Here is a 13,778-nt window from a genome sequence, read left to right as displayed (position 1 = left end):
TTTAGGACCATATTTTAGAAAATAGTCTATAACCTTGCAGTTTATATAAAATAGTTTATAGCCTCAGTCTGCTGAAGGGCAGGGGCTTTGTACTAGTGGGTGAAAATGAAAATGTCTGGTTGTGCTCAGTCTGACCTGCAATTCTTTTCACGTGCAAAGGTAGAGGCCCCGGGGAGAGGAAGGCCAGAAGAAATAGGGCAGGGTATGTGCTCAGGGCCGGAGAGATGTGGATCAAATCCCTGTTCTGCCTTCTCATCTCCCCATCAATATGACTGATACAGAAGCATTTCCCTTTCTCACAATGATATTCTGAGGACAAATACACTAAAAAATGCAGGTGTCCAGCTGCTGCCTTGTGTTATTAAGATAGCTCCTTCTGACTGTATGTCTAGATTTCATCTTTAAATGCTGCGTGAGTCAAAAAAAAAACCCTATAAAAGCTCTGTTTCTGTAAGATACAATCTGGCTACACATATCATTCTGAACAACATTGCTGTGGTGTCTCTGATGCCTCAGAGGACCCCTTATATGTAAAAATATTTGCTTTGGAGCAAACACAGGGATTACTCCCAAAGAATTACCCCTTAAATATTGAGGCCAGTGCTTTCAGAGCTAAGACATTGGGAAAGCAGTGAGTGTAGACCATCCACGCCATGTAGGGATGTTTACATAAGCTTTGGCAGTCATTATAGCCATCTGAAACACCGATAAGCATGAACAAAACATTTCGCCTGTGCAATCATCCACATCCTGACCTCTTTGCATCTCTGCTGCCTTCCTAATATTTTACTGTAGCTGTGCCTTGCTGAAAACCATTTTCTGCAGCAGAGAATAAGGTTACAGAATTACCTGTAGGTGGATCCTCATATATAAATTGGTGTGTCTTCATGAAGCTACCCTGAATAACCTCAGTGTTCACTGTATTTTCTTCAAATTGCAGAGAAAAATGCATGTAGTGCCATCTTTCACCTCTGATTCTTATCAGCGCCCAGTTGGGCACAATACCTTGGAGCTGGTTAAAAGAGGCTTAAAGCAGCGATGTATATACATTTCTTTCCACATATCCCAAATCTTTTGCAAAAGGTCATTTTGGCAAAGGTCAGAGGTGGGATTGGTATCTTCATATTTTCAAACAGATATAAATTTGGCACTATATTGGCCCGCTGTGCTGATTGAACCAAAAGTGGAGGGAGTCGCTGCCAGCACAGAAGTCACTGCAAGAACATGGAAAGGTCAAACTAACCCTGGCAGCTTGTAAATCTGGAAATCCTTTCTGTGTTTAGCCTTAGAAAAATCATGAAGTCTTACATTCCTCCTTTTTGAAAAGGAATAACCTGTCCTTCTCGAGCCTGAAATGTGTTCCTCTCAGAAACATACAGGGTGTAATGAACACTGTGTGAATGGGGGCTGGGGGTCCCCCCAAACTGGGACACAGTCCTGGCGCCTGGGTGCACAGGATTACGGGCATGGGAGCTGCAAGAAGGCACAGCGCTGCTACGGGAGGTAGCTGCTGAGTGAAGCTGTGCTCACAGGAACAGGTTTCATTTTGGAAACCTTTTGGTTCAGACTTAAAGCCAAATGAACACAAAGCTTCCCAAGCAGGAAGACAGGTTTGGTAGTAATTGTCTTTTAGGAAGGTTTGCTATTAACAGTCTTTTAGGAAGCCTGTGAAACTGAGTAACTGGACACTACCCATCTTCAAAGACATGAAGAAATGGTTGATCTGCAGGAAAGAAAATCAGACATCAGGAAAAAAAAAATGCTAACAGTTGGGATTGGAACAGTGAAGCTGTGGAACAGGTTATGGGATCGGTTATCAAATGCCCTTTGCTGGAAGTTTTTAAAAACAGAGTAAGGGGTTGGTAGGTGTAAAGGGAACTGATGGCATTTCAGGGTGGGAACAATGTCTGAGAAGCCCTCCAGCCACACATCCGTATGGTACCATTGCTGAAAGGAAATGCTGACAATGGTGCACTGGAGAGGTAAGGAATTCAGAGGAGAGGCGAGATGAGACAGAGCAGGACAGCAGCAGGCGGGGTCTATGCCCTGCCCAGTCCCTTGCTGGTGCGACCGGTTTGGCAGTCGCAGAGGAATCTGAGCCATGGGACACACAGCCCCCAGGGACATGTCTGTCCCTCGTCCTGCAGCTCACCTCCCAAAGCACAAGTGCTTACATGTCCTATTGATTTCCCTTTTTCTGTCTTAGAGGTGGAGGTTGTTATTACCCTTGATCAAAGTTTCTTTCTCCGAGTTACTGATCTGAAGAATCATCATAAAACACACGAAGTTTGGTATTAGCGTGGGAGTAACTCATAGACTAAATAAAAGTTTGGTGAACTGACCCTCACATACAACAGCGGACTGTCATTTTGTGATTTACATTTAGATTTTTTCCACATAAAACAAATCATTACGCATCCCTTGTTTCACAAATTGCAATAAATCTTTTGAAACACTATAAATATAGTATGTTCCTGTCTCATAAATGTCTCTGAACTCCACCCTTTGCAATGAGAGTGGTTTCTTTAGTAACTAATATATTCCAAAGTCTTTTAAATAAAAAGGGAATCTAAAAAGATGAAAACAAGAAAAAAAAAAAGATGAATGATAAGCATGAACCTGATTGATGGACACAAGATACACCACAGTGTGAGGTACTGTGAAGTTTTTATCGCCACTTGTTTCATAATACTGTCCTCCCAGACCCATCCCAATAAAAGGTTTATTTCACTTGGGGCCGCTGGGGCATGGCTTGCTCCACAGGCAGGGCAGGGCATGGTTAGGACCTCCAGCTGGGCACCCCGTGGAGCCAAGGTTCTCTATCTTTGTGGTGGTTAAAGGAACCAGCCATGAAATGTGGCTCCAGACATGACATCCCTCAGCTCTTCCTGGCCGAAGTGCCAGCAGGGGCATGTGTCAGTGCCTCCCTCTGTGGGCTGAGGGCCTGTGGCCCCTGAAACCCAGTCCAGAGAGCAGCAGAGGCTACTCATGCAGCAAAGTCATGCAGATGTGAATTATCGGCAAAGATAAAGGAATCTTTGCCAAAGGTTTCTGAGCTGGTCACTAAATTCAGGCAAGAAAATTCGTATTTGGCACCCTACTTTTTTAAATAAATGTAGGGATCTGATAGCTCCTGCTGAAACATAGCTTATGATAGCGCTCAGAAAAGGGGGTGATGTATAGAAAGGTTGCTGAAGAATTTGTTACAGTCTGCAATGAAAGAAAAGAAAAGTGGCTGGAAAAAGCAGCAAGGCACCTTGAATATATACATGTATGAAACTGGGTTCAGCCCTGCAGAGAAGGACTTAGGGATACTGGTGGATGAAAAATTGGACACGAGCTGGCACTGTGGACCTGCAGCCCAGAAAGTCCGTTGAATCCTGGGCTACATCGGAAGAAGCATGGCTAGCAGGTCAAGGGAGGTGATTGTTCCCCTCTCCTCCACTCTGGTGAGACCCCACTTGGAGTACTGCATCCAGCTCTGGGGCGCCCAGCATAAGAAAGGCATGGACCTGCTAGAACGGGTCCAGAGGAGGACCATGGAGATGATCAGGGGCTCGAACATCTCTCCTGTGAAGAAAGGCTGAGGGAATTGGGGTTGTTCAGCCTGGACAAGAGCAGGTTTTGGGGGGAGACCTTATTGCAGCCTCTCAGTATATGAAGGAGGCTTATAAGAAAGACAAAGACTTTTTACTAAGGTCTGTAGTGATAGGACAAGGGGCAACTCTTTTAAACTGAAAGAGAGTAGGTTTAAATTGGACTTAAGGAGGAAATTTTTTTATGGGGATGGTGAGACACTGGAACAGGTTACCCAGAGAAACTCTGGATGCCCCACCCCTGGAAGTGTTCAAGGTAAGGTGGGGTGGGGCTTTGGGGCAACCTGATCTAGTGAAGGATGCCCCTGCCCATGGCAGAGAGGTTGGACTAGATGATTTTTGAAGGTCTCCTCCAACCCAAACCATTCTGTGATGATTCTACACAATATTTTTGCAGGGCTGGTGCAGTGGAGGGACTTGGATCACCGCTGGAAGAAGGTGGAAGAGTGCAGAGGGTCACACATGACAGCTGTGGTCCTTGAGGTCATCCGTCTGCACCTTCCACAGTGCCACAGGCTTGAACAAACTGAGTATCAAGGGGGATTGAAATGCTACCAAACCAGAATGGCAGCGAGGTAGTCTGTAAGAAGAGCTGATACCTTTTATTAGATCAATGAAATAATGGGGGAAAACATAACAGTTAAAAAAAAAAAGAGCAAAGACAAATCTTCGGGTATGAAAGCCCCTCCTGAGGCCTGCAAGAGGTGCTAAAGAGGGAACTGGCATGGTAGCACTTTCACATCTGCATTGCAACAGGGATGGAGAATTAGGCCCATTGCCAGAGGAGGGGGGAGAGGGGACATTTAAATCCAGTCACCGTAATGGGTACAGGTTAAAAAACATATCGTCGTTGCAGTAGTTGAGACCCAGACAGCGCCCTCCCTCGCCCCCATCTCCTTCGCTTCCCCTCAGGGGCACCGAGAACTGGCGGTGGTGGTGTGCCCCACTCGCCATGGGGCAGGGGCCTCCCTGAGGCGCAGGGTAGGGCGGCGGAGGGAGGCAGCTGCCGCTGTAGGCCAGCGGGGATTTCTCCTCGCAGGATTCACCCCCCAGAGGGCCAGCGTTAGGCCTGAAGGGGTCGTGGCCAGCCTTTGTCACGGGCAGGTCGGCATGGGTGCCGGCGTGGGTGCGGTGCTGGGGGGAAGGCGCTGCGCAGGGCGGGTGGGCCGCGGGGACAGCAGGGCCGCTGCAAGGCCTCCCGGTGCTGGGGGTCCTCCCGAGGGCCGGGCTCCTGCTCCAGGTCCGTGCCTCTCCAGAGCCCCTGTCCTCCCCAGATGCCCTTGGGTGTGGCGGCCGCCCAGAGCAGCTGCCCAGTGTCGGCTCCCGGGAGCTTTTGCTTAAATGTCCCCCGAAATTAGCAGGTAGCGTGTAAGTGTCCGGCTTGGAAAGAAGCAAAGACAAAGCCTCCTGCGTCGGCATTGCACCTGTCAGAGACTGGGGAAAGCAAGGTGTGGTTTAGTAAAACAAGGTGTAGTCTAGCAGCATGAAATAAAAACCGTCCTGTATGAGCCTCTCACGAATACATTCGATTAATACAGGTAATGAAGCAGGTGCCGTAGCAGAGCCTCCGTGTAGGGTAGTGCCAGTGGGCTTTAGGGGCAAACCAAACAGAGCTCCCAGATCACAGGTCTGGGTTCGTTTCAACAGTTTTTGCCCAAAGCCTGTTTTATGCTGAAAGAATTGTTAGACCTCACATTCACAGCCCTCAGGGTCTGCTGCCAGCATATACTGAAGAAGCACCTGAAAATTAAATTATGCTAATACATTTGACACCACAGAAGTTTTTTTGTTTTTTTCTATGGAGTTTGGAAAAGCTAAGTATGATTTTTTTAAACTGATTGTTTTGAAATTATCTTTCCACTACAATAATACTATGCTCCAGCTTTTCAAGACTCTACTTCTATTTCTAACTGATACATTTTCCTATCTTCACATTTTTTTTACCCCACAGACAGAAATTTCATTCCAGGAGGGAGCAGCACACAGGAATTATTCTTCTGGCTCTTTTGTTCTGGATATTTCAGAACTTCATTAATTGCCCTAATTATTGGATTATAATTTTGCAAACTTTAATCTCTTTCAGAACACTCATTCTGTGCTATCATTTCTGATGAGCATGTACAGGTCTCTCTTCTTAGTAATTCTGCTTTTGCACCCATTTAATTATAGTGATTTTGCTGACTGCCAGAGTAGCAAAGCTCCTTTCAGCTGTTCTCCACTCACCATGAGAAGAAATTCCAACAACCTGATGTAGGACCCAGCCCACCTTCAGCTAAAGACCCACTGACGCCATAGAGAAAACATCCCGTGTATCACTTTCTCTATTTTGGGCTCATACATATTACTAAAGTTCTCCTCCCTGGTTTCTTGTGAGCACATTAAAACTGAATCCTTTCAGAAGACTTTTTGCAGATACAGTGATACAGTTTCTGCGTTTCAGATCAGACTCCTGAGTTAGTTGTATCGCAGCCGGTCTTGGAAGAACATGAATGTGATGGGTTATTCCCAAGAAACACCTCCTGCAGAGCCGTGAACTGGAAAGCCAGCTGAGGGTAAATGATATCACTCCGACTGCCTGGACTCAGACCAGCTGAAGAGCAGGCTCTACAATTAGATATTTATGACATCTTTGGTCTGTTCCTACTCACACACAATTGAAAGCGAAAACACCAGGAAGATATCATAGGAAGGGAAAGACGAAGACATGTCTGGAGGGAACTTGACCTCAGGAAGACCAGTAGGCTAAGGTATAAAAGAAAAAAGCCACGTGGCTCAGTAACATTTCCTAGGTGAAGACTATTTCACTGTTCATGGGGACAGAATTAAACCAGTGATATGAAAATCATTGTTTCTGTATTTGTTAGAGATTTACACAGTGGCTCAGCTGCTTTTTCTTATGCTTGTGTTCCCAGACGCTTGTGTTAAGAGGCCACCACCAGTCCATCCTGTACTCTTTGACTGTTCCATCCCAAGTCAGTGTGTCTCCATGAAAGTCACTCCTGAGCTCTGGTTTTTAGTGTCCTGAGTATCTCCAGTAGAAATTGCTGCAGCTCCTAAATTCATATTCCATTCAAATAGGTTTAACTTCCTCTGTTCACTCTTTTAATTTACTTCTTGGGCTCCTGGATCTTTCTGCTTCTCTATGTCGTCCATTTAAGAAGTCTGGCCCCGCCCAGCCCAATTATCCCTTTTGTCTGTAGCTGAAGGGGCACTGATTGCTATCCTGAACATCAGGCTGGGGAGGAGACACCACCTTTCGCACATCAAAAGGCATGTGAAGACTGGTGGTGTACAGTTGCGTGTAACACGACCTTTGCAAGGTAGGTCACTGGAGACAGCCTCACTGCTCTACCCTGTTCCCTCCATCAGACGCGTGGCAGTCCACAGGATCTCTGTAGATGCTTTCACAAGTGTTTCCACACCCAGCAGAGCTGATGTTTTAATATCAGCGCTTCTGTAAGTCCTTCAAACCAGTCTTCTGCCTTCAAAGCCCTCCTGGAGACCCGAGAAGAAAGCAGAGCGCACCAGGCAGAGGTGATGCACCTTCCCCTTATCAACCCTGGCAAAACCCAGGGGGGACGAGCAGAGGTGGAGGGTGCCTTCGAGCAGAGGTGGAGGGTGCCCTCGCTTTTCTGCAGCCCCTCCTCCATGTCAGTGGAGGACCTCAGGACACATATCAATCTGGAGAAAACACGACCTCCCACTGTCTCTCCAAGGGTGGGGCAGTGCTTCCTGCACCTGAGGATGTCCTCGCAGCCCTTGAAGGTCTGCAGGTGGCCGAATCTTGCTCAGGGGCAGCTGCCCTGCAGGAGAGCATCTCTCTCCCTGATGGGCATTAAGTCTGTGAATAAAATGATCCAGGCCTGCTACTGAAATAACTGGGTTTTCTTAAGTAAAGGTTGGGGGACTGGAGGAAGAAGGAGTAAGGATTACTGGCTTTGCCTTGTTAATGAGAGGTTTGTTTTGTCAAGATACCATACACAGTATATAATAGGCATATCATATAGGTAATGTTATATATTGTATTCTATAGTAAAATAGTATACTCTGTGTGTGTGTGTGTGTATGTGTACACACATACATGAATCTTCTTCCTGAGTTCAGTTACTGCCAAAAGTATTTCCCAGTTTTCAAGTATTCATTTGTTACAATTCTCTCATGGGGTGGTGCGATCAATACCGTAAGTTAAATCCAATTAAAACCTTCTAGTATTCTCCTTCAGTGTCAATACTGATTAGACTAAATATCTAATTACTTTATTCCCAGATTGCTTTGTAAATAATTTAATTTCTGGAGCAGCACTAACAAAGAACTTGTAGGAAATTTTTCTAAAGGCAACTCTTGCATTTAAAAAAAGAAAGAGCTGGGGCTCTAAAGCTATGTCCATGCTGCTAAATAAAATGAGGCCAAGGACTGTCATTGTAACAGGGACCAAAAGGCATGGCCTGGCAGTGTCCGCACTACATCCTGGCCTTGGGCAACCTCTGGACCTGAAGTGAAATGATGCAAGGGCTGTGTTGCAGCCCACCAAGGGCTATTTTTCACAGCATCAGCTTGACATTCTTATTACCTGTGGCTTGTAGCATGACGGCACATAGGGGCACAGGTAGGTTCCAAGCCAGCTATGTACAGTGAAGGGACCCAAACCTGATGCAACCTTGTCCAAAATCCTGCCAGGGAATGGTCCCTGGCAAATGCTATCCTCCTGACCCATGCCAGGGCATTTGGTCTGTGAGCACAAGTTAGCACTGGCCAAATCCATGGCAGGGACCATGTGAATAGTGGCGCAACTGAGCCTGCCCTCCAACCCTACTTTGTTTACCAGCATAGATGTAATCCCCTGCTGCCACCAGGCCCAAAGAGGCTCCAGACTGAGAGTGTTGGCAGTGGATGACAGCGCTGAGCAGAGCAGGATGCTCAGGAAAGCCCTGATCCTTCTTGGCCTGATCACAGGGAGGCAGAATGCAGAGATATAAAGCCTGCTCCACCCAGACCCAAAGCCCAGATAGCCTCCACTGTGCCTTGAACCATGGATCACTGACCCCACAATTTCATTTATCAATAATAAGAGTTACCTCAATCTCCCGGATTCTTTTTAATCTTGGAGAAGATGGAGAAAAAGCTGTCTGTGCTTTTTGGATTGATCTTCTTGCTTCTGCTTCTAGTTTTGTCTCTGGACGTGGATGGTCATGAGCTCCTTTGGACTTTAAAAAGGAATTATGATGTGTTAACGTTAGGAACAACCTTGTTATTAATCTTAAGGGAGCAGAATTTGTAGCACAGGCCCAAAACACACATACGGCCTGATTTAATGCTTTGTATTTAGTAAGACTTATTTAATACGAGCTCAAGTAACAAACATATCTCAGATGAAGTGTGATGGAGTAGAAATTCTCTGAAATCATAAAAACAGTGCACCACATTTATATGCAGAAGAGAGTCCCCACACTAGAGCCCCAGTTGAAGCCACAAGGTCTTCTGCAGCCTGGCTACAGTGTCTCTGCAGTCATTTCCATTCTTCTCACACTTTAGACATGTTTATCAGAACATTAATTTCCATTAGCTTCCACAGAGAATTAATTTTATTTAACCTCCTCATAAACGAAAGACTAGAAAACAGAAGACAGTTCAGGGGTTGTGGTACTAAACTAGGACTATATCTTCCAGAAATAGTTCCCATTATTTAAAAACTAGCATACACTGTTTTCCAGATATGTTACATATAATACACAGATGGCATTTTCCATAGACAGTCCCTTGGGTACAACCATTCCCTGCTCTAAGATAGCCTCATGCTTATGTGTGATGTCGTGGAGAAAAGGTGGAGATAACAAGGCATTTCTGACTTTTGCGGGTTTGTTGGTTCTTATGTACCTGAGGCAAAGTGCTTCAAAATCAACAGGTTTCCATGGGACCCTAAGTGAAAAATATAATATGCTGTAAAATCATAGTAGCATAGGCTAATTTAGGTTGGAAGGGACCTCTGGGGGTCTAGGTGAACCTTCTGCTCAGGCAGAACTATCTTCAGAGTTAGATCAGTTTTCTTAGGACCCACTCATTGTGAAAATTTTTCTCCTTACAGTCATTTGACGTTGTCATATTCAATGATCCTTATTTGTTGGAACAAAAAATGTCCTTAATCAATCTTAAAAAACAGACTTTAAAATTAACTTGCATAATGTAAGGTAATTTTATACCAACCTGAAAAAATATGAATTGGCCTTCATGCCTCCAGAAGTTGGTAACTGGGTAACCACCATGGCCTCGGCAGGAAAGGAGCCGCAGGGGTCCATTGCAGTTTGGACAGCATTTCCCTGGAGCAAAAATGATGGGAAATATTTTCTATATAACACCGATCAGATGAATCCCATGTGATACAATGGTTTATTGGTGGTGGATTGCCATTTCTGGTTTGGGGCTCAGAAACTACACTGAGATAAACTAGGCGAAAACCTTTCAAATGTAAGCAAAAATCAATATAAGCAAACTAATAATTGCTTTCATTCTGTTCCATTATTAAATATAACTAGCAAAAATTATTTCTATTATAGCTTTATTATAATTTTATCATTTATTATCATGGTCAGTTTTAGTTATCTTTAACTTGGCAGTGTCTGGAATGTCATATGTGTTCTTGTCAGATTTTTCTAGAGGACATCATTCTGACCTTAGTGAGTGCTTGAATAATACCTTTCTTTAGCAAAAATGTTCATCAGATCCAGAAATCAGTATGTGCTAGCTCTACTGGGCAATCAACAATTGTTTGGAATGGTCCTGTTAAAAATGTGCATGCAGCTCATGTTTTTCTCCTCGCTCTGGTGACATGACTATAAGGCCTATTTTCTAGTCATCATAGTTTATGAGCACCTTCTTTCCTGCAAGACTTGCCTCCTGAGTTACTCTTGGGCAATAATGAAGCCAACACTAGGTCAGCAGGAACAGCCCAGCAAGAAGCTGCCTGCACTGCACAGCTTTCTCAGTAGCATCACTCGTGTCTGAGAAGGCTGGGAATCAATCTCTAACCATCAGAAACAGAGATTAAAGAAGAAAACAAAAAAAGAAAACAAACAAGCAAACAAATCCTCCACCAACAGTAAGAAATGTAAAATGCTTTGTTCCAAAATCAAGAGTTGCATTTGAATATAAGGAATGGCAGCGGGAAGGTTGGATAACCCAAAGGGTTTCCTCTACTTTGATTTTTTTTATGTTGTGTTCACTTACGAACTGCCATATAATGAACCGCCATGTTCATACTCACGCTGTTGTTTTTGCCTAGCTTTATCACATATGGCTGGTCTTAGGTAGATCTTCCTCCCATCCAAGGTGGAGCAGTCGTTACTGCAGACCACCACCCCGAGGCAGGACTTTTTTAAGATGCGAGAGTTGTGGTTGTTGGTGTTTCTCATTGCCCAGCTGCTGTGGTGCCTCTGAGCATTTTTATCCTCTGAGCTATAGATATGTTTTACGTAGGAATCTGGCCATTCTTGAAACCAGTCTATCTGTCTCACGTCCTGTGGAGAGACCAAAGCAAGCCACGTTTTAGGCTGGGAAAGCGAAGAGCTTGTGCAAGAGCCCAGCAGACCTCGTCCTCTGCTGGATGGCTTTTGGCCTGGGTGGCTCCAGCACCCTGGCAGGTGATGCTGGTTGACAGGAAGGAGCAGTGGAGAGAAGTCAGAAAAACCACAGCGCCCCATGTCTCCCTGTGAGTCCCAAAGCATCAGGAAAGCCTGGCCAGGATGTTGCTCTCACTCACCCACAGGTCCAGCTCAGTGCGGGACCTCCCCGGGAGAGGAAGGTGGGGCGCCTGACGTAAAATAGCAGATACTTCCCTTGCAGGCAGCAGTGACCGTCTGACTAACTTCTGCTAGCTTTCATGGCAGAGATCGTGCTTTGCCTTTCAGGCTATTCACAGCAGCGTTACACTGAATCATTTGGCTTGATGTGGCTCAACTCGCTGGAAAAAGGGCGAATACTGAATCAGACTGAGATTATGCCCACATTTGTAGGTCTTTAGTTCTGGACTTTGGTTTGTTTTGGCCTGACTGCTGTGAAAGACTTCCACGGTGATTTTTCTGAAGCTCAAAACAAAGAAACCTGACATCCTGGTCAGGTTTTATTTTCACTGCTATAGACTAAGCAAAAAAACTGCAAGGACAACACTGTAGGGAACAATAAAAATAAAACTCAATGAAAAGAAAACAAAGGACTAAACACACATCACCTCAGTGGGTACAGTCAACACAGTAAAATGCAGTAAGCGGTAAAGCACCTAACATACCTACTGATGGTTTTGAGGGAAAAGGTCTTGTAGGGGTACAAAAACTTAGCAGGAATTTCCTTGAAATTGCTGATCCCAGCCACTGAGAGCCATGACAGCAACAAGAACATCAACTGAGAAGATAAAAACTCCTGCGCTCCCCCAGGAGCCATTGGATAGTGTAGGGAAGGGTGTGGAGGAAGCCTCCAGGCTGAAATGCAGGTGAAGGTGACCTTGGGGTGGAGGGCAGGGAAGGAGGCAGCCTGGGACATGGAGGCTTTGGGCGAACAGCAGTGGCATAGTAGGGAAGAGACTGGGATCAGGTAGGAAAACAGGGTTGGGAGGTGAAAGGCAGAGCTGGACGCTGAAGGACCAACCGCAGCAGAAGGAATCTGGCAGAAATATGCTGAGGTGAGGGACAGGGAGATGACTTTAGCATGCAGGGTGCTGTGGGCTTTCAGTGGAGAGCATGGTTGAAATTTTTCAGTAAGAGGACTAGAAAAGGACTGAGGGAGGGAAAGATCACTATTCTGCCTCTCAGCATAGCTCTGCAAACACGAAGCAAGCTTTTCCTAGGTGCTCGTGAAAGGAGTGTTGTCTCCGTGTGGAAAGCCAGCCCGCTTGCCTGAAGCCTGATCTGCAGCGAGGCTGAGCACCTAGAGTTGCAAGGCAGATGTGCTCACTTCTCATAAAGCACTACCCAGGGCAAAAAAACAAGTCCTGGACATCTCCAATTGAGCACCCACAGCAGGAGGTAATTTTTTTCCCCTGCTTTCTCTGCACCTCATCCACCAGTGGACTAGAAAGGCAACATATCTGTGGCATTGTTATTTTTCATGTATCAGCAGCTCTTTCAATAATATGTTTAAGGAAAAATGCATGGAAACTTCAATATTTGCTCAATATTTTCTAGCTTTTCAGTAAAACACTGTCCCATACCTTGAGGTGGCAAAAAGAATAAAGGCAATGAGGCAGAGGTGACTGAGAAAGCATTTAAGATCAGCAGTGAAGTGGAGACAACTGGTCAGAACTGGATAAATTTCTAAGACACAGACACATACCTGGGGAAGTTTGATGTCATTGATATCCCAACTTGTCATTTCTCCATGTCGGGAAGCAGAGTCCTCCTGCTCCATAACAACATCATCTGCACCTTTCAGCATTTTTGAATTCCTTCCCAAAGTTAGCGAGAAACTTTCTCCTGGCTGCTTTTGAAGTTGACTGGCTGTCAGCACTCTCAGGCAGTTTACAACCAGGAAGCTGTTTCCTGAAGCTAAATGATAGAGAGGCTGCTCATTAAAGATAAAAATCAGTGTTCTTCTGCCAGAAAAACTTGTTCTATTAAAAGTTTTGCAAGCCGGCAATGCAGTGGAAAATATAGCTTAGAGATAGCCTCTGATGTTACAGAGGCATCGTTAAGAGCAAGCAAATCAAGCCTTTGTCATCTGTTTTGTTTTGCCTGGTCTCCTCTCATACCAAGTTTATAGTCATGTAACTCTGCTCGCAGGCTCTTTGTACGTCTGATCTGACTCTGGCTCTATGGTTCCAGAGCCAAACTGATTGAACAGCTCAGCAGCTACTAAGGGCCCTTTGAGTTGCTGCTTACCCATTAGGTAGTTCACATGCTGCACATGACAAAGGTGAGCAACAAGAGAGGACTGCTACATCATTTCAGATGAAATGGCGCTCAACTATTTCAAATATTGTTGGCATCTCTGAGAGCTTACCAATTGCATGACGGAAGTGTAGAAAAGGAGGCTGGGCTACCTACATTTTCCTATCTCAACAGCAGACTGAAGTAAAAAAACCCACTAAGGTATGTTTGTTAAAACCAACAGTTTTTGCCTGAAATCTTGTAAAGCAGGCAGTTGTCCTACTCCGAATTTCAGTACCAGCCAAGCTTAATACCATATTCTCAGGGATCC

The 13,778-nt window shown here is 45.2% G+C and overlaps 1 protein-coding gene across 1 annotated transcript; it reads right to left on the bottom strand.

Moving 5' to 3' along the window:
• Positions 1 to 4,409: 4,409 nt before the first annotated feature.
• On the bottom strand, positions 4,410 to 13,016 carry GCM1 (glial cells missing transcription factor 1). Its single transcript, XM_009812243.2, has 5 exons — positions 12,915 to 13,016; positions 10,855 to 11,107; positions 9,798 to 9,910; positions 8,672 to 8,800; positions 4,410 to 5,030 (listed from the first exon to the last, which is right to left on the bottom strand). Exons 1-5 carry the CDS (start codon positions 13,014 to 13,016, stop codon positions 4,410 to 4,412), a joined length of 1,218 nt encoding a protein of 405 aa, XP_009810545.2.
• Between the last annotated feature and the right edge of the window lie 762 nt (positions 13,017 to 13,778).

This window comes from Gavia stellata, chromosome 2 (assembly GCF_030936135.1).
Source record: "Gavia stellata isolate bGavSte3 chromosome 2, bGavSte3.hap2, whole genome shotgun sequence".
NCBI classification, from domain to species: domain Eukaryota; kingdom Metazoa; phylum Chordata; class Aves; order Gaviiformes; family Gaviidae; genus Gavia; species Gavia stellata.
Note: the sequence above shows the minus strand (reverse complement) of the source record. Positions and strands in the feature narration are given on the sequence as shown.

Coding starts and splice junctions, on each gene's coding strand:
- GCM1 (XM_009812243.2), bottom strand. CDS start 13,016: ATGCTGAAAGGTGCAGATGATGTTGTTATGGAGCAGGAGGACTCTGCT. Junction 9,911..10,854: donor AGCTAGGCAAAAACAACAGC/GTGAGTATGAAC, acceptor TTTTTGCTCCAG/GGAAATGCTGTCCAAACTGC. Junction 8,801..9,797: donor GCCAATTCATATTTTTTCAG/GTTGGTATAAAA, acceptor TCCTTTTTAAAG/TCCAAAGGAGCTCATGACCA.